General features: G+C 39.3%; 1 protein-coding gene across 3 annotated transcripts in view; it reads left to right on the top strand.

Moving 5' to 3' along the window:
• The window catches only part of si:zfos-911d5.4 (uncharacterized), a 125951-nt gene that overhangs the window by 11430 nt on the left and 95562 nt on the right, over positions 1-18959 (top strand). For all 3 annotated transcript variants that reach the window (XM_052027612.1, XM_052027611.1, XM_052027613.1), the window contains 4 exons: positions 1636-1736; positions 3274-3422; positions 10674-10902; positions 14428-14648. In XM_052027612.1, coding sequence (XP_051883572.1) covers positions 1636-1736; positions 3274-3422; positions 10674-10902; positions 14428-14648 — 700 coding nt within the window. The remainder of the gene's footprint in view (positions 1-1635; positions 1737-3273; positions 3423-10673; positions 10903-14427; positions 14649-18959) is intronic.

The following is an 18959-nucleotide window of genomic DNA, read 5'->3' as shown; positions in this document are numbered from 1 at the left end:
TTTTTATACTTTAAAAGAAGAAAATAAAAAAAAACAAGTCATTGTGGGAAAGATGCAAATGGAGTTTGCTGCCTTTCTTTCCCACTTTTCCTCTCACTGAGCCAAAATATTGAGTGAGAATATGCTGGCAAAATAACCATGTATTTAATATGCTCACTGCTAATAACTAAGTCATTCTTATTTCTATGGAAAGTGCTGTCCAGATATATGAAATGCTTGATAACATATTCTCCCAACCTCAAATTCAGAAGATTGTAGAATATGATAGGATTAAGGATTCTCTATGGTACAGGGATGCTTAGAAGGGAAAGAACAGCTATATACAAAATATAATTGCAACAACCTAGTAAGAACATTTGGTAACTTTGTTGAAATTGCATGTTACCATGAGCCAGTTATTACACACAATGATTATTTTCTCATACTCATTAGTGAAGATAGGAGCATCCTGCCTTTTCAATCAACAGTAATCCAAGTAGAATTACTGATAGAAATGAAGTGGAAGATCAGATGTAAAAGAAGTAGATGTGATTTCTTTCACAGTACCAAGGAAGATAGGGTTGAGTTTTGTTAATTATTGACATTAATTATAAGGAAGTGTTGATAAGCTGAATAATGTGTAACAGTTTTTAAGGCCAAAGCAAGTTCAGAAATTAACGTCTTCAACACTGGGTTAGAAAATTGACTTAATTATCGTACATAAACACCTGTATGGTATTTATATCAATGTTAATAATTATTTAAGTGTTTTAGTATATCAAAAACTTTTAAACATTGTTAAACTGCCACACAGCTTTGACAACTCTGTCCCCACCTTCATTTTCGTGCTGGATTTGTCAAGTTTTCTGGAGCAAGGTCTCGGGATTATACTACCTGAGGCAAATTCACTGTCTGAACTTCACTACTAAAACAAAATTGAAGATCAAAATATTACTATTTAAGATTTATAAACAATATTCCAATATTTGAAATATGAAGTATTCTAAATTTTAGAATCATTGCCTATTCTCGCACTCAATAATAGGTGATTGTTATCTCCGCTAGCTTTTTACTTATTTTGAAGACCCCTTTGCATTCCAAACATGCCCTCACCATAACCAATCTTCTGCCACCTTCCCCCTTCCCCTCCACTGCTACTCCCCTGCTTTGATGCACCACTATCATTGTCATTCGAATTGTTGCAGTATTTACTTTTTGGTCTCTGTTGAAAGGAATAATTAGTTGCCGCTTTATGTGTGAAGGAATGTAGGATATCCATTCAGAGCCTCCCATGTGATATGCCCACATACATTTATTATGTGGGTGTACTTAGAATTTCCCTGTGTCCTATTACTTCATTAAGTATGATGTTTTCCATGCTATCTACATTATGATTACTAATAAAAGTTAATATAAGGAAATTCTAAAAAATCCCATTTGACTCTGTTACCTGGATTCAGTTTCATAATCCAACCATTTGTTTCATCCCCTGCGTTTGCTGAACCAGGAATTGGTCAAGATCTCTTCGGAATACTTCAAATAAGCCAGCATCCATTTCAATAACGAACAATGAAAATACAATTCTATAAATTAAAGTTAGAGAAATGAATGAAATTACATCGTCATTAAACTGATACTTAATATGTTTTCTTAAAGGTTACTCGGTGGATTGGCAAAGGAAGCAATTTTCTGTAATCTGCGAGTCCCAGACCAGTTTCAGAAATCAAAAGAGGAGATCAATGTTGTTGTTCTCACAGGTATATATCTTAAAAGGCAAAGCTTTTTCTTTATGCTTTTGAAGGGCTCACTACTACATCCTGATGCACCCTGATGGTTCTGATACAAAGTCTCAACTCAAAACTTGGAGCATCCCTTTGCCACCACAGATGCTTCTTAATCTGCTGTGTTCCTCCAGCATATTTTTTTTTTGCTCACTGTTACATTGTCCAGCTTGTGTGTGCATGCAAGTAAGAAAGAAATGATGGAAGATGTCAATTGTATAGTTGTTCATCAATGTAAACTGAAATTAAGTTATATGACAAGTGGAAATATAAGTTTCAAAGTTCAGACTGTTTTAACATCAAAAGCATCATATTTTTGAATCAGTCAGTTTTCATGAGGTGGATGAAGTTTAAGCATGTGTGTAGTGCTTTGGATACTGCAAGAATAAATTGAATGTTGAGTCCACATAACATTTTTAAAAAGTTACAAAAGTAACACAGAGTCCTTAAGCATGTTTATTTATTTTTATTCTAGTACAATATTACTGCCATTATGTTCACAACATGATTTTTAGCCAGTGGTCTATTAAGAAGCATTTTGGAAAAAACAGTTTAAGTACTTGCCACACCTCAAAGAATGTCTTTGTTGGCCCTTCCAATTATCATCAGTAACTTTTGAGGAGTGCCCCTAGAAACTCTGATGAAATGGCATAAGTGCTGTATGGTGGATAATCAGAAGCACTCTTAATGAAATGATGAATAATTGTCGGAGAAGGTTATTGGAATCAGCCCGTTTGAAATGGATCAATGAAAGGAAACAAGAAAGGTCTCTGTGTGGTACACATTTTTCTTTTACTTATGAGAACTCTAAATGTAGCCCAGATAAACATGAATTAGTCAATGGTAATCCAGTTGTCAGCATACACCCAGCCATCCCAGCATTGCCGAGCTCTGATAGGGATCCAAATTTTAGAACTTGGTTTCTGCCTGCTGAGTCGATTCATTCCTGTATTGTGCATTGTTTTATATTTTTGAGTTGCCTATCAGAAATATAGACCTTTCAGGGTTATATTCATCTTTCACAGTTGTGGAAAACAAAAAGGTGATATTGAGTAGCCACTTTATTCTCTTATTCATTGAATTCAGTGCAAAAGAAAATTGAGTATGGCAAGAAACAGGATGCTGATTTGTAATCATCCATTTTGTGTTACTGGTGATAAACAAAATCATCCTGATAATTCCACATTTTTACCAGAATTGAGCCTGACCTCATTCAAAAGACTAGATGTGCAACTTTGAATTTAATTGATCAATTGATATGCCATATAATAACATCTATGGGTGATCTCATAATTAATTTGAGGGTTTGTTAGTTTGAGACAATTTTTTTAAAAATCTCTGTCAGAGTTTGAGTAAAAATTAGTTCAAGATTTTGTACTGATTAAACTGTTTGTCACAGATTTGGCTCAATTCTTCTGCACTCAACATTTATTGCTATAAAGTATCACAGTTCAGTGAATGCTATTCATTTTTCTTGTAACCAAATTTGTTGATGTGGCTGATAATATTTTAGGAAAAGGAGTGTTCTGTTTGGATCTGAGGAACTGGAAGGGCAGAGTTTCCTCCCAGGATAACTACTGGCTGCTGCAGGTACCAGAGAATACAGAATTGATGAAAAACACTTCAGTTAAACAATTTGCAGATCCAGTTCAGAGAATTAAGGTAAGGTTTAATTAGTGCTATGTAAGATTATTACATATCCATAATGTTCTTTGTGTTTTGCCCTTTCATAATAAAAGCTTTATTTTAAATTGTTCTTGCTGCCAGTGGCTGATATGTATATATCTTTCAGCCAACATTGATATCAAAAGTAAACTTAGCAGATCTGTAAAGTCCTGCTGCAGTGATGACGTGGATACTGAAATTGTATGGCCAGAGGGGATAGACTTTTTACCAGGGAACCTACATCACCCAAGTTTCTTCCTGTGCTAAAGTCATTACAAGTGCCATTGGGTGGTGGAACTGGCTGGGCAATGGTAGGAAAAGGTGGACGACAGATACATTCAAGGAAGAGGATTCAAATTAGTGGGCTGAATTGACTGGACTTAAAGAGGAGTCTCCAGGTTGATTAAACATAAATATGCGATTGGATTTCCAGGCATGTACATTGAGAAGAGTTTTCAGAAATACAGTTAGGTGAAACAGTGGAGAAATCTTACGCTGCAACAAACAGTTTAAAGTTAGTAACTTGGATGATGATGATAATGGATGTGCAGGATATAACTGGTAGAGTTATTGGAATCATCCATGGATAGGTGTTCTAAAAGATCACATTGAAGCTACAGCATTTGAAAAGATTGGGCCCTTAATGAAAAGATAAAGACTAGAATAATAGTTTGCATCATTGTGCCAATTTGCAAGTTGTAGTGCTTTTTTCTAATGAATTTGTGAGTTTCTGCATTGCAGTGTAAATTTGCCTCAGTGGTGGCCTTTCTCCATGTGAGCCAGAAAATGATCAAAGCTGGTTTCAAAGACAAGTACAATCAATGAAATGTTAAAGAATGCTATCTTTCAGATAAAACATTAAACTGAGATCCCGTCTCCAGTTCAGGGTGTTCACCTGTTGTTTTTGCTATTGTTTATCTCTCAACTAAAATCACACAGCTAATAACATAGGCAATTGATTCATTACTGTATGTGGGTTCCTCGTAGGTGTAAGTTGGTTGCATATTTATAATGACTATTCTTTTAAAAAAAACAGAAGCAGCATTTAAAATTTAATCCCTGGATGTTCTGAGGATGTGAAAGGTGCTATATTTTTCATTTTGCCAATTAATGATAAGCACAGAAATCCATACCGAAATGGCACCCCACTAAGCTAGAATGATGCCTGTTCTATGATCCTGAATTAATTATCCTACTTTTGCTTTTCTTGAAGAGCTCTTTTGATTGATCTATTGCTGCCAGAAAGCCCAAGTACAATGTCAAAGTGGATGACAGAGTCTGGTATCAACCTTGCATTTGGCATTCCAGCTCTGTTTCAGCACTGGCGGATCCAAACATAACACAGCATCTGATGGCTAATGTCTCTGCTTCCATAGCCAACCAAAGGTGGCTTTAGCCTGCACACTTGCATTAATCCAAAACCATTGTCCAATTTTGGATTGGAATCCAGTAGGTCAGTGGAGCTAATACTCAGTGATTATTTTATATGCAACAGAATGGCATGGAATAATACTGGAGAGATGAGAACACACATCTGGTGGATGTTGTGAACAGGAATAACTTGGGCTAGAAATAAGTTTCCATGTGAAAATGTGTATTTCAGCTGTCGCACTGTGGAAGATCAAAGTCAATTTGGTGCAGGGGTTCAGAGAAAGCGATATTACAGCCGTGGAGTTGTATGCATGGAAACAGGCCATTTGGCCCACTGTGTCTATGCCAACCAATGGGCACCTATCTATAATGCCACCTTCCAACATTTGGCCTTCTATGCCTAGCATTTAGTCACTTACTAAATGCTGTCATCGACTCTGCTTCCACTACTCTCTCTGGTAGTGCATTTCGGATTTTCACCACTCTGGGTGAAACATGTCCCTTTCAGATCCTCTCTAAATCTCTTACCCCTTACCTTAAATCAATGTCCTCTAATTTTATTCACCTCTGATAAGTGGCAAGTTCCATATCTAAACACCTCATAATTTTAAATAACTCAATCACGTTCCCCTTAACCTCCTCCTTTCCAGAGAAAACAGAGCTAGTCTCTCTGGTCTCTTTTCATAACTGAAACACTTCCTCCCATTCTATCATGCAAGCTCTTTTAAAGGTCATTGAATCCAGTCTGCAAGAGGTCAATTTGATTGGCCTCGCCATACTGGATGGTTTAATGAACACAGCTTCTGTAGAGTGCTTCATTGCCCTTAGTACTGTTCAGAGATGTGCTCTCATGCAGATAGATGGGCATGAAGAGACTTGCGTTGATGGATAGATTATGTACATGAAGTTCATTCTAAGAACCAACAGTGTGAATCTTGCTGCTGTAAAATATGGTTCTGCCTGACCCTCTTATTTATAGTCTTCATCTTGCTCTGCTCTTGTTCTGGATGAATTTCTTCAGTGACCAACTTTTTCACTTTTATACCTTTTTGTATCACCAAATCATGGAACATTTGCAAATTACGATGATCATAGGGACTTTATCAGGGGTATACAATATACTAGTTAATTTGGAGATATTTGATATGTCTCTTCAAGACATCCTTAAGGTATGTGATTAAACCTACTCTTGAGCCCTGTCTGTAGGAGTCTGACTGAAAGGAAAACTTAATTGTCTTAGAGCTCAACCCCCTTTCCCTCTTCCTCTTGCTCTTCCAGAGCTGCTCACACCCAAATTATTTCTGGATCTTCTGGTATGCCTGCTGTCCATTTGTCACTCAAAATGGACCTAAATCAATTTCCAGTCCTTTGGTTCACTTTCATGCAGTCCAGAATTAATTCTCTTATCATTCATATTTTATTCTGTTTGGGAGGCATTAACTGTCATTGAACTTTATGACTGCTGAGTGTCTTGTTACTCTGATCCAATGATGGCAACTGGAAAGTAAATGGTTATACCAGTTAAAGGTTGGCCTCACTAAATCATCTTAACTGCATGAAAAAAATCTGAAATACTTAAACCTGCACACATTAATAATCCCTAAATAGTAAAAAATCATGTATTTCTCACATTGCTCATAAGTGCCTGTTAATCTGTAATCTGAAGTCGGCACTAAAGGTGGACGTAGTTCACTTCACATTTTCTGCTGATAGCACATTTTTTTATTCCTTTAGATTTTTAGTGAAATGGCCAAACTGCAATATATGGCTCTGGAACTTTAAGTTCAAGTTCATCGTTGTCATAGGCATACATACACATTGTATAATAGAACACTACAGCACAGTACGGGCCCTTTGGCCCACAATGTTGTGCCGACATTTTATCCTGCACTATTATCTGTCTAACCCTTCCCTCCCATTTCTCTATCATTCATGTGTTATCTAAGAGTCTCTTAAATGTCCCTAAATGTATCTGCCCCAACAACCTCTGCTGGCAGTGCGTTCCACGCACCCATCACTCTCTGTGTATAAAAAACTTATTCTGATATCCCCCTTATCTTCCTCCAATCAGCTTAAAATTATGCCCCCTCCTGTTCAACCTGGGGAAAAGTATCTGACTGTCCACTCGATCTATGCCTCTTATCATCTTGTAGACCTGTATCAAGTCACCTCATCCTTCTTCTCTCCAAAGAGAATAGCCCTAACTCACTCAACCTATCCTCACAAAACATGCTCTTCAATTCAGGCAGCATCCTGGTAAATCTCCTCTGCACCCTCTCTAAAGCTTCCACATCCTTCCTATAGTCAGGTGACCAGAACTGAACCCAGTACTCCAAGTGTGGTCTAGTTCTATAGAGCTGCAACATTACCTCATGGCTCTTGAACAGGCATGGTAGTGTAGTAGGCAGGCACGGTACTGTAGCGGTTAGTGTAACGCTATTACACTAACCGCTACAGTACAGAAGTGGCAGATGGAGTTCAACCCAGAAAAGTGTGAAGTGATACACTTTGGAAGGTTGAATTTGAAGGCAGAATACAAGGTTAATAGCAGGACTCTTAGCAGTGTGAAGGAACAGAGGGACCTTGGAGTCCATGTCCATAGATCCCTCAAGGTTGCCGCGCAGGTCGACAGGGTTGTTAGTAATGCTACCCAGGTTCAATTCCGGCCACTGTCTGTAAGGACTTTGTACGTTCTCCCCGTGTCTGTGTGGATTTCCTCCAGGTGCTCCAGTTTCCTTCCACATTCCAAAGACATACTGGTTAGGAATTGTGGACATGCTATGTTGGCACCAGAAGTGTGGCGACACTTGCAGTCTTCCCCCAGAACACTATGCAAAAGATGTATTTCACTGTGTTTCAATGTACATGTGACTAATAAAGATGTCTTATCTTAATGAAGGCCAACACACCACACGCATTACTAACAACCCTGTCGACCTGCGCAGCAACCTTGAGGGATCTATGGACATGGACTCCAAGGTCCCTCTGTTCCTTCACACTGCTAAGAGTCCTGCTATTAACCTTGTATTCTGCCTTCAAATTCGACCTTCCAAAGTGTATCACTTCACACTTTTCTGGGTTGAACTCCATCTGCCACTTCTCAGCTCAGCTCTGCATCCTATAAATCCCATGAAAATTAGCTTTTTGCAACAGCAAAATATGACAAACAGCTGACATAAATTAAACTAGCATAAATTATACATAACTTATATAACAAAATAAGCATAACGACACTAGTGCAATGTGAGAAAGAGAAGAAGAAATTTAGTCCGGGGTAGTGTTTGGGTTTCTCAGGTCAGTTCTAGAACCTGATGGCAGCGGGGAAGAGGGTGTTATTGAACCTTGAGGTGTGGGTCTTCAGGCTCCTGTGCCTCCTGCCTGATGGCCGCATCAATGAGAGGGCGTGGCCCAGATGGTGGGGGTCCTTTATAATGGGTGTCACCTTCCTCAGACATCACCTCTTGTAGATGTCCTCGATCATGGGGAGAGCTGTACCCATGAAGGAAGTGGTTGAGTCCACTACTCTCTGTAGCCTCTTGTGTTCCTGTGCATTGGAGTTTCCATACCAGGCCATGATGCAACCGATCAGAATGCTTTCCACTGTATATTTGAGAAGTTTGACAGAGTCTTTGATGACATGCCGAATCTCCTTACACTTCTAATAAAGTAGAGATGCTGGTGCACCTTCTTCATGGTTGCAACTATGTTCTGGACCCAGGATAGGTCCTCCAAGATGTTGACATCCAGGAACTTGAAGCTGCTCACCCTTTCCACCACAGACCATTTAATTAGGACTGCTGCATGTTGCCCTGACTTGCCTTTCCCAAGTCAACAGTCGGTCCCTTGGTTTTGCTGATGTTAAGCACAAGGTGGTTGTTGCGACACCACTCAACCATCTGACCTGTCTCATTCCTGTACGCTGCCTCGTCACCATCTGTAATTCTGCCAACAACGGTGGTGTCATTGGCAAATTTGTAGATGGTGTTGGAGCTGTGCTTAGCCATGCAGTGGTAGGTATAGAGGGAGTAGAGCGGGGGTTAAGTCCGCAGCTCAGAGGTACGCCTGTGTTGATGGTTAGTGAGGAGGAGATGAGGTTACCAATTCACACTGATTGATCCCTCCTAGTGAGGAAGCCAAGGATCTGGTTGCGGGGGTGGGGGGGGGGGGGGTGGGTACAGAGGACCAGGTCTTGGAGCTTGAGAATATGTTTTGAGAGGATGATGGTGTTGAACACTGAGCTGAACAACGGCCTGACTTGCGTGTTTAATTTTGCTGTATGAATGAAGAAACTTGTGGATTACAAAGAGTTAATAATTTCATAACATATCTGATAGACGTTTATCATGTCTAGCATCTTGATTCCCTTGTCATGTCATCTTTATTGCAATGAAAGTAAAGAAGCTTCTAAGAAATGTTGTTTAGATACTAAAATTAAACTGAAATCCAATATATGCAGTAGTGATCAGTACTCTGTTACAGCTCTAAAACAAACCTAAACAAATCTGCCTCCTGGAAAAAAAAATCTTAGAAACGTTGCTTACCCAGATGACTGTCTCCATGTGCCAGTCATGTGGTATAAATTGATCCCTTATCTTGTCATATGGAAGTTATTTTTATGGTTATGTTTCTTATTCCCTTTTCAGTTATCCAGACAATTGAAATCTTTAGTCATAATCACTTATGTTTTTGTCAAATAATAATCATGCATATGCTGATAACTAATTTTAGGAAGTATATTTTGTTATAATGAATATGATAAAGGGTCAAAATAATCAAAAAACGAGAATTGTGCTCAAGTTTCTGAAGTGTGACATGATGAACTAGCCCATTGGGGAGTACGTTTAGTGTCCTTCAATTGATTTGTATTTGTTCATCATGGTGTGATATACACAGAAAAACACATTTTATGTTTGTAACCTTGTGCTGCTACTACATGCAAAATGAAAATATTCATTTATCTTCATATTTCTCACCAAAAATAGAGAACTACATATAAATAACATTTATGCTATTGTTCTGCAAAAATATTAAACAATGTAGTATTTTTAGCCTTCGGCATCCTATCCCAGATTCATCTAGATTCATTATTTATTCAGGAATTACTCTATCAGAACTGATTCTGTGGACATCAATGATTGATATAGCCATGACATGTACTTACTGTTCTAATGTGAGCCATTTGGTGTTGTTCTTAAGACATAATGAAGTCTATTTTTGACCTACATCTCCAAGATCATGCTTTCTTGGCTGTACTCTATAAAGCATAAAATATTTGATCCATTTATGTCAGTTTTTTCTCTTTTGTTGCCCCTTTATTGATGACCAAATTAAGAGGTGTTGTGGCTAGAATTGAATGCATTTCCAATTTCATGTGGCTCATGCAACCATTAAAGGGCTCCAGATCCCCTAAAATGAAAATGGACCTCCTTCAGTTATACCTCAAGATTCTACCTTAACATTTATTTGTGGAGTAACAATGGCTTAGCATTTCTTTTTGCCGTATATGCTGTTGTTTCTGATTTAAATTCCTACAAAACAGCTGGGCTTTTGAGCTCTGGAACCACATGTATTAGGAACAGGATTAAGATTGCCCACGTTCATTTCTCATGTGCAAAGGTTAGACCCACAAGATTTCCCTGCTCTTAATCTGGGTTGAAATCATGCTTGGATCTCAGAGTGCGCTATTCTATTGTACTCCCTAGTCTTGATTTTAAGTTACATCTTAGAGCTGTTACTTTTAACTTGTAACTTCATATTGCATGCATAAATGATACCTGCCCTTTTTTTTGAAAGTCTATTGAGCTATCTTTTTGTATTCTTTTATGTTCCAAGCCCACTTCCTGTTACTCACTTGCCTTCTCTTGTAATCTTCCTTAGAAGAAAACACTAAATTTGTGGAATCACTTGATGAAGAATGGTGTGTGCCTTCGCCAGAGTGCCTTCTTCCCACGAGTAGTCTTTCTGAATCCTGTATGTGAACTGGATTCAGAAGTGCCACAGATAAAAGAGATCATAGCTCCAAGCAATGTTGAATCCTTTATTTGTTCTTTCAAGGAAGGTTATATGTCATGGATGACCAATATTTTTATACCACATTGGTTGTCTGGTGAGTACTGCAGCAAATTTTAAATGCGATATTTTTACTGTTTACACAGTACAACAGAGACTAATCTGGTTAACATTTTTATAAAGAATACACACTGGTTTTTGTGTCTCACTAATTGGGATTTCATCATGTTAGTTTTACACCTTGTCTAAAATTGGAATAAATATCTATTAAACATGATCAGAAATACTTAATTTGGAAGTAGGTTAATTTCCATGTGTAATTAATAGAATATATTACCCCAAAAATACTAATTCTAAAAAGGAAAAGCGATATTAAAAAATAACAAAATTATGACTACTAAGGGAAAATGAAATAATAATATCTGATTAACCATGGTGGTTATGTTAGCGGCTTAGTGACTTAACTAATTATCAGGATATAGAGGTTTAAATCTCACTGTGGTAGCTGGGAAGTTTAGTTGCCTAAATAATTCTGGAAAAATAAGCTTGTATAATGAAACAACTGGAGAATTGTTAAAAACCCAGCTGCTTTACAAATGTCTGTTTGGGATGGACATCTGTTTTCCTTACCCATGCTACCTTAACTATGATTCCAAACCCAGAGCAATGAAGCTGAGGCACTCATTTGAACCAAACAGCTACAAAAAATGTTACTACTATCAAAATAAGATGAATCACCAGTCATCATTCTTAGTAGCTGACATGATAAAGGTACACCCTTCAAAATCTTCCACTAACCTAGCAATGTGCCAAAATTGGAAGAACAGTTGCCTCACAGATTAGTCGAGTAGAAGACTCATATGATCATACGCATACAATCACGTTTTCAGCCAATATACCATATCCAAAGGCAGCAACTCAGTGGTATCCTGTGATATCACTGCAGGTCTGCCCTGCTCATGGGAGAAAGCATGGGGGCAGATGGTGACAGTAGAATGTGAGATTCTGGCTTAAAATATGATTATATGAGACTCAGCAGTATAGAGGACAGTCTTCAGCCAATTAGGTTCATTCATATGATAATGAGAAACAGCGAAGTGTACTGAATAAGCAAAGGCTATGGGGTTCAACAGTCTTTGCAGTGCTGAAGATTCATATTCCAGAAGTAACTGCAAGCGAATCAAACTCTTCCAGTTAAACTACATGCTGCAAAAATATTCTCAATGCCACCCTGAAAAATGCATCTTCCTCACTGACTCTTGGAAATTCCTGATCTGTAACTGATCAAAATGGAGAAGGTGTATCTGGGATGGCACTGAGACTTGAACCTCAAGTTTCTTCATCAGGAGAATACAGAAACTCAGTGAAAATGAAGCAAGAAGTGTAAGTGCACCATCTCCTATATTAACCACTAAGCTTCCCATGATGTACTTCCTACCCTACCTGTGGCTGAGTCTGCAGATCCCACATCGGCCTTATCGATCACCTCAGAACCCATGGAAGGCAAGTCATCCTCATCCATGAGAGTGACTAAAAAACAGATATATCTTACTATAGTGTCTGGGTTCTTCTGTGTAACTTTGTTGATGAGGAGCTAAACAGAGCTAGCAACTGTTGTGCAGAATGACTGATTCTGCAAGCCTCTGCAAACAACAGTTGCAACCCATAAAGCAGTCAATTGCATGACTCTGGGGTTAACAATGCAGCAGCCTGAAAGCTGCGGTCATACTTTAACAACTGATACTATATACACTGCAGGTAGTACAGAGGGCAATGATTGTAGGGAATCAGCCTGGTCATATTTTTTTCCTCCTTGTTGATTCGGGTGTTTCTCTATTTCCTTTAGACTTTTTCCTTTCTCTGACTAAAGCTAATTTTGAATGACCTTATTTATTCTTAAACCATTTTTGTTGCTGCAGTTCCATCCACAGTTCTCCTGAGGGAAGAAATTCACCTTGGATTCCTAATGTTGAATGGATGCATGGGTATAGGTTACCAGTTGTACTTGCTACCACACTTTCAATTCTGTGGTCTTAAGTGGAATCTATTATGCAGAGGGGCATTCCATCTGATATTCTCGCATATGTTAAATGCTAGCAATGAAAGAGTAATGTTCCACTCGTATCTTGGATTGCAGTTAATGCAAATGCAGTTAACTGCGGCAAACAGATAATTCTGAAGATACTTATTCACTCTTTGAAACCAACTGGGATAAGTACTTCCAGCAAAATGATCTGCAAAAGTTAGGTTGCCAGTCACAATTTTTATACATCCTGTTCACTCATTCACCAAACCTGCTTCTATTTGCAAACCAATCTCTATCAGAGTCATAGAGCAATACAGCACGGATACAGGCCCTTCAGCCCAACCAGTCCATGCCACCAACAGTGCCAACCCAACTTGTACCAATTTCCTCTGTTCGGCCCATATCCCTCAAACCCTGCCCCTCCATGTACCTATTAAGTGCTTCTTAAATGCTACTATTGTACCTGCCTCAACCACTTTCTCTGGCAGCTCATTCCATATACTCACCACCCTCTGTGTGGAACAAGTGTTATGTGTGTATATATACACACAGCAGTGTAGGAGGTTTCTAGCAAACTCAGCATAAAGTGTTTCCTTCTGGAATTTTTGTTCAGTTACTTTGGATATTTTGTTAGCATAGGCTGTTTTTGGCTTTGCCAGCAGGCTAATTTGAAGCACTTATTATAGCGTTGCTGAATTGAATAACTTGAAGCCATCCCAATAAGACACATCTTAACCAAAAATGACCAAGAAAATTGAAACTGCCTCCTGCTATCTGATTTTTTTGTTGTTATTAAAAAGAGTGCAGAGTACTTCAGCTGGGAATTTATTATTTCTAGGCATCCTTTTTAAAAAAAAAGTCATTGCTTTACTACAAAGAATATAGTGGCTCAGCAACAAAGGAAGTTAAGTGCTTCTGAAATTACATTCAATGTGGTATACTTTCTACACTATCCAAAATAGCTGTTCATATTTATTTTTGAGAAATACGGCAAATATTTTTGTTTCAAATTCCAATGTACATTGTCCTGAAGATGGACTCGTACTGTGGTGGTACTGTACTTGCTAATAATCCTCTGCCATCTTGCTCCACAAAACAGAACTTCATATTTAAAAGATTTTTTTAATAAATGTTGTAGATATCATTAATAGACTGCATTCAGCATACTTTCTAATGTTTATTATAAGGGAAATACAGACAGCATTACAACGACTTTCTTATCATGAGTTGGTAATGTTTGTAAATCTACAGAAAAGACACAATTTATTATCAATTTGCCAAGTGGTCATTCAGAAAAACATGATATGATTCTATGTGAGATTTCATGTAACAGTATACTACAATCTGCCTAGAAATGCTACACAGGAAATTAACATTTAGTTAGAGCATAACCCCGATTACATTTATTTTAAAATTTCTTAAATAGCAAGTGTGCAGCAGATAATGTAGGAAGAGTGTTGAATGTTGAAGGAAATATATTGAGGTTTAAAATTGTCCAGGAAACAGCAATAGGGTCATACATGGGAATTATATGATTTTTTTTTCTAAAAAGGAAATTTCAGATAATTTTTACTCTTTTTCCCATTGCATGTTCAGGTCACTTATCATTCCGTCACATCAGTGACTTGACGATAGCACTTGGTAAAATTGGCACATGGGACATTTTGGACCTACATGGTGGACAGCGGTTGGTGGGTGACTATCAAGGCTGTGTACATATTGCTGTGAATCGAGATGAGACAGATGAACTCGAATTTTCACATCAGAGGAATCTGACTACTGGATATCTCTGGGCCCTTGTAGGTTACTCACCACAGGTAAGCTGACATATTGCTTTATTTGATCTATGTTTTAAGTATCTCTATCCTGAACTTAAACTCTAGATAAGAGATACCGTGAAGGTAATCATATTGGAAGTGATTCAAACCTTCATTCAGTTGGTAGTAAAGAGGAGGCTGTGACAAATAGTGTCATAGTTCGTATGTGTCCCTACTTGCACCTTAATCTCAAATTTAGATTAGTACATGGATTTCAAGAAGCAAAAAGACAAATAACTGAGGAATGATATTAGGCAGGGTTCTAAACTGGTCTTTCAGTTTTAGATAGTGATCACTAATACTTAATCAAATTCATCCTAAGATATGGAATGCCTCTTGACCTAGCTTTCACCTTGCTTTAATAGATTGATGTGCATTACGTGGCAAGTCATCAGCTAAATCACTCCGGTTTAGGAGTTGCACTTGGGGACTTAAACCATAATAGCATATAATCTGTCAGTCTTCAACTGACATACACAAATGTTATGTTTCTTAGAAATAAGAACTTTCATAAAATAACTGATTCAAAATAGACACATTAAATAGTTTTTCTCATTATCAATTCATCTAGGACGGCTCGGTAGCATAGTGGTTAGCACAATGCTTTACAGCGCCAGTGACCCGGGTTCAAATCCAGCCACTGTCTGTAAGGAGTTTGTATGTTCTCCCCGTGCCTGTGTGGGTTTCCTCCGGGTGCTCCGGTTTCCTCCCACATTCCAAAGATGTACAGGTTAGGAAGTTATGGGCATGCTATGTTGGTGCCGGAAGTGTGGCGACGCTTGTGGGCTGCCCCCCAAAATCACTATGCAAAAGATGTATTTCACTGTGTGTTTCAATGTACATGTGACTAATAAAGATCTTATCTTAGAACTGAATAACCTATGAACTAATTTCACAACAATCCTTGTTATCAGTCCAATTTAAAGTTTTATAACATTTATTTGTAGATTCTCTAAGTCATTCAGTTGCTTCCTTGGACAAGTAACTGTTAACTTCTTAGAAGTATCCTGGCAAATAGTGAAGCTTAGTAGGTGGTGCTATTAAATCCATTGTACCACAATATAGAGATTTACAAGCAAATTGCATTGCTTGAGAACTAACATTCCAGTACAGCTGTAAATCTCAGGTCATTATGTTGCACAATGTTAAACCCAGCTTTTACCAAGAGTGTGCTTATGATAAGCTAAAATGATATCTTGAATGCAGAATACATCGTTGTAAGGAGTCCAATAACAGAATGACTTATAATTTCTCAAAATGCTCCACTGAAGTGTGACGATGTAATGTCATTCTGAGATTTAATTCTTTTATACATGAAAGATCTGTTGAGGTTTCAACGCAGCAAACTAGTTTACAAAATAATCCAGTTTACACTGACATTAATAGCTTTGTTGACATTTCCTGGTCATACTCTGGCAATGTGAAAATCTTGTTTCATGTGCACCAACAGCAGAATTGTGATTTTGCGATAATTATGTTAATGCTGCTAAAAGAAGTTGTACTTTTGCTAAAAGAAACCATATTTTAATGTGAAATGTAGGAATCTTTGCAGTAGTTTCATGCAGCAGCTTGATGCCTCCATATTGTGTACATGTACACACATAGGAAAATAAGAATCATTTTAAAAAATGTGAATATCACTGAGACACTGAGCGAGATCTGGAGCAGGAGCTTTGAAAAGAGGTGAGTCTCTGTGCATGTGCTTATGAGTTTCACCTTGTAGAGTCAGGAGTTGGAGTGGGAGCTTTAAAAAGAGGTGAGTGTGCTTGTGAGTTTTGCTTTGCAAGAGTCTAAAAGAGGCACATTTGCAAATTGTTAATAGTTGATTGGCTAATTAACGGCAGCGAATAAAAGGTAGGTATAAGCGGAGCGGCCATTGTTGGAGAGGACTAGGGTTAGAGTGGAGCACTTGAAGCTTTGGCTCGAGGCTTCAGCGAGAGGAGGCAGAGGCTAAGGTAAGTCTCTGGTTCCTTTTGGTTTATTTCTTTGATTTTTCCTTTAGTGCCAGGCTAGAGTAGTTAGAATGGCTCCAAGGTCAATGGTGTGTCCATCTTGTGAGATGTGGGAATTCTGGGAGACCTCCAGTCTCTCTAGCTACATCTGCATGGGGTGCATCCAGCTGCAGCTCCTTACAGACAGTGTTAGGGAACTGGAGCTACAGCTGGATGACCTTCGGCTCCTACAGGAAAACAAGGAGTTCATGGATAAGAGCTACAGGGAGGCACTCAATCCTAAGCTGCAGGAGGCAGGTGACTGACACATTATTCTGTTATTGTTTTTACCCTGTACTATCTCATTTCACTGTGTAATGAATTCATCTGTACAAACGGTATACAAGACAAGTTTTTCACTGGACCTCTGTACAAGTGACAATACTAAACCAATACCAAAGGAAGGAGAATAGGCAGGTAGTGCAGAGTACCCCTGTGGCCGTTCCCCTCAATAACAGGTATATTGCTTTGGATACTGTTGGGGGGGATCGACCTACCAAGGGAAAGCCGCAGTGACCAGGTGTCTGGCACTGAGCCTGGTTGTGTGGCGCAGAAGGGAAAGAGGGGGAGAAGAGGGGAGCAGTAGTGATAGGGGATTTAATAGGGGGGTAGACAGATTCTGTGGACGTGAAAGACGCTCCCGGATGGTATGTTGCCTCCTGAGTGCCAGGGTCAGGGACATCTTGGATCAGGTCCACAGCATTCTGAAGGGGGAGGGCGAACAACCAGAAGTCCTGGTACATATTGGTACCAATGACATGGATAGGAAAAGAGATGAGGTCCTGAAGAGGGAATATAGGGAGTTAGGTAGGAAACTGAAAAGCAGGGCCTCAAGGGTAGCAATCTCTGGATTGCTGCCTGTGCCACGTGCCAGTGAAGGTAAGGATAGGTTGATTTGGCAGATGAATGCATGGCTGAGGAGCTGGTGCAGGGGGCAGGGTTTCAGATTTATGGATCATTGGGGTCTCCTCCGGGGAAGGTAAGACCTGTACAAAAGCGACGGGTTACACCTGAACTGGAGGGGGACCAATATTCTTGTGGGCAGGTTTGCTAGAGCTGTTGGGGAGGGTTTAAACTAGTTCAGCAGGGGGATGGGAACCAGAGTGATAGGTCAGAGGTTGGTGCATTTAGTGTACAAGTAGATGCAGTGTGTAGAAAGACTGAGGAAGGATAGGCAGTTGAAAGGGCAAAACTACAGTCAGTTGGATGGGCTGATGTGTCTACTTTAATGTGAGAAGTATCAGGAATAAGGGTGATGAACTTAGAGCATGGGGAAGTACATGGAACTACAATGTGGTGGCCATTACAGAGACTTGGCTGTCGCAAGGGCAGGAATGGCTGCTGGATATTCCGGGGTTTAGATGTTTCAAAAGGGACAGGGACAGAGGTAAAAGAGGTGGGGGAGTGGCTTTGCTGATCAGGGACAATATCACAGCTGTAGAAAGGAAGGACATCCTGGAGGGATCATCTACTGAGTCAGTGTGGGTGGAAGTCAGAAACAGGAAGGAAGTGATCACTTTATTGGGAGTATTCTACAGAGCACCACCCCAGTAGCAGCAGAGACACTGAGAAGCAGATCGGGAGGCAGATTTTGGAGAGGTGCAAAAATAACAGGGTTGTTGTCATGGGTGATTTCAACATCCCTAATATTGATTGGCACCTTTTTAGTGTAAAGGGGATAGATGGGGCAGAGTTTGTTGGGAGTGTCCAGGAAGAATTCCTGACATAGTATGTGGACAGGCCAACTAGAGGAGAGGCCATACTGGACCTGGTACTAGGCAGTGAGCCTGATCAGGTTTCAAATCTCTCGGTAGGAGAGCATTTTGGAGACAGTGACCATAACTCCATAGCCTTGGAGAGGGATAGGAGCAGGTGATATGGGACAGTATTTAATTGGGTGAGGGAGAATTATGATGCTATTAGGCAGGAACTTGGAAGTGTAAATTGGGAACAGATGATCTTGGGGAAGTTGACAACGGAAATGTGGAGGTTGTTTAGGGAGTACTTGCATGGAGTTCTGGATAGGTTTGTCCCTTTGAGGCAGGGTAAGGATGGTAGAGTGAAGGAACCATGGTTGACAAGAGACGTAGAATATCTTGTCAAGAGGAACAAAGAAGCCTACCCAAGGTTTAGAAAGCAAGGATCAGATAGGGTTCTTGAGAGTTACAAGGTAGCCAGGAGGGAGCTTGAGAATGGACTTAGGAGAGCTAGAAGGGGGTGCAAGAAGGCCTTGGTGAGTAGGATTAAGGAAAACCCCAAGGCGTTCTACAAGTATGTGAAGAATAGGAGGATGACGAGAGTGAGGGTAGGACTGATCAGG

This window comes from Pristis pectinata, chromosome 12, assembly GCF_009764475.1.
Source record: "Pristis pectinata isolate sPriPec2 chromosome 12, sPriPec2.1.pri, whole genome shotgun sequence".
NCBI lineage: Eukaryota > Metazoa > Chordata > Chondrichthyes > Rhinopristiformes > Pristidae > Pristis > Pristis pectinata.
The sequence above is the reverse complement of the archived record's forward strand: the minus strand, read 5'-3'. Positions and strand labels throughout refer to the sequence as shown.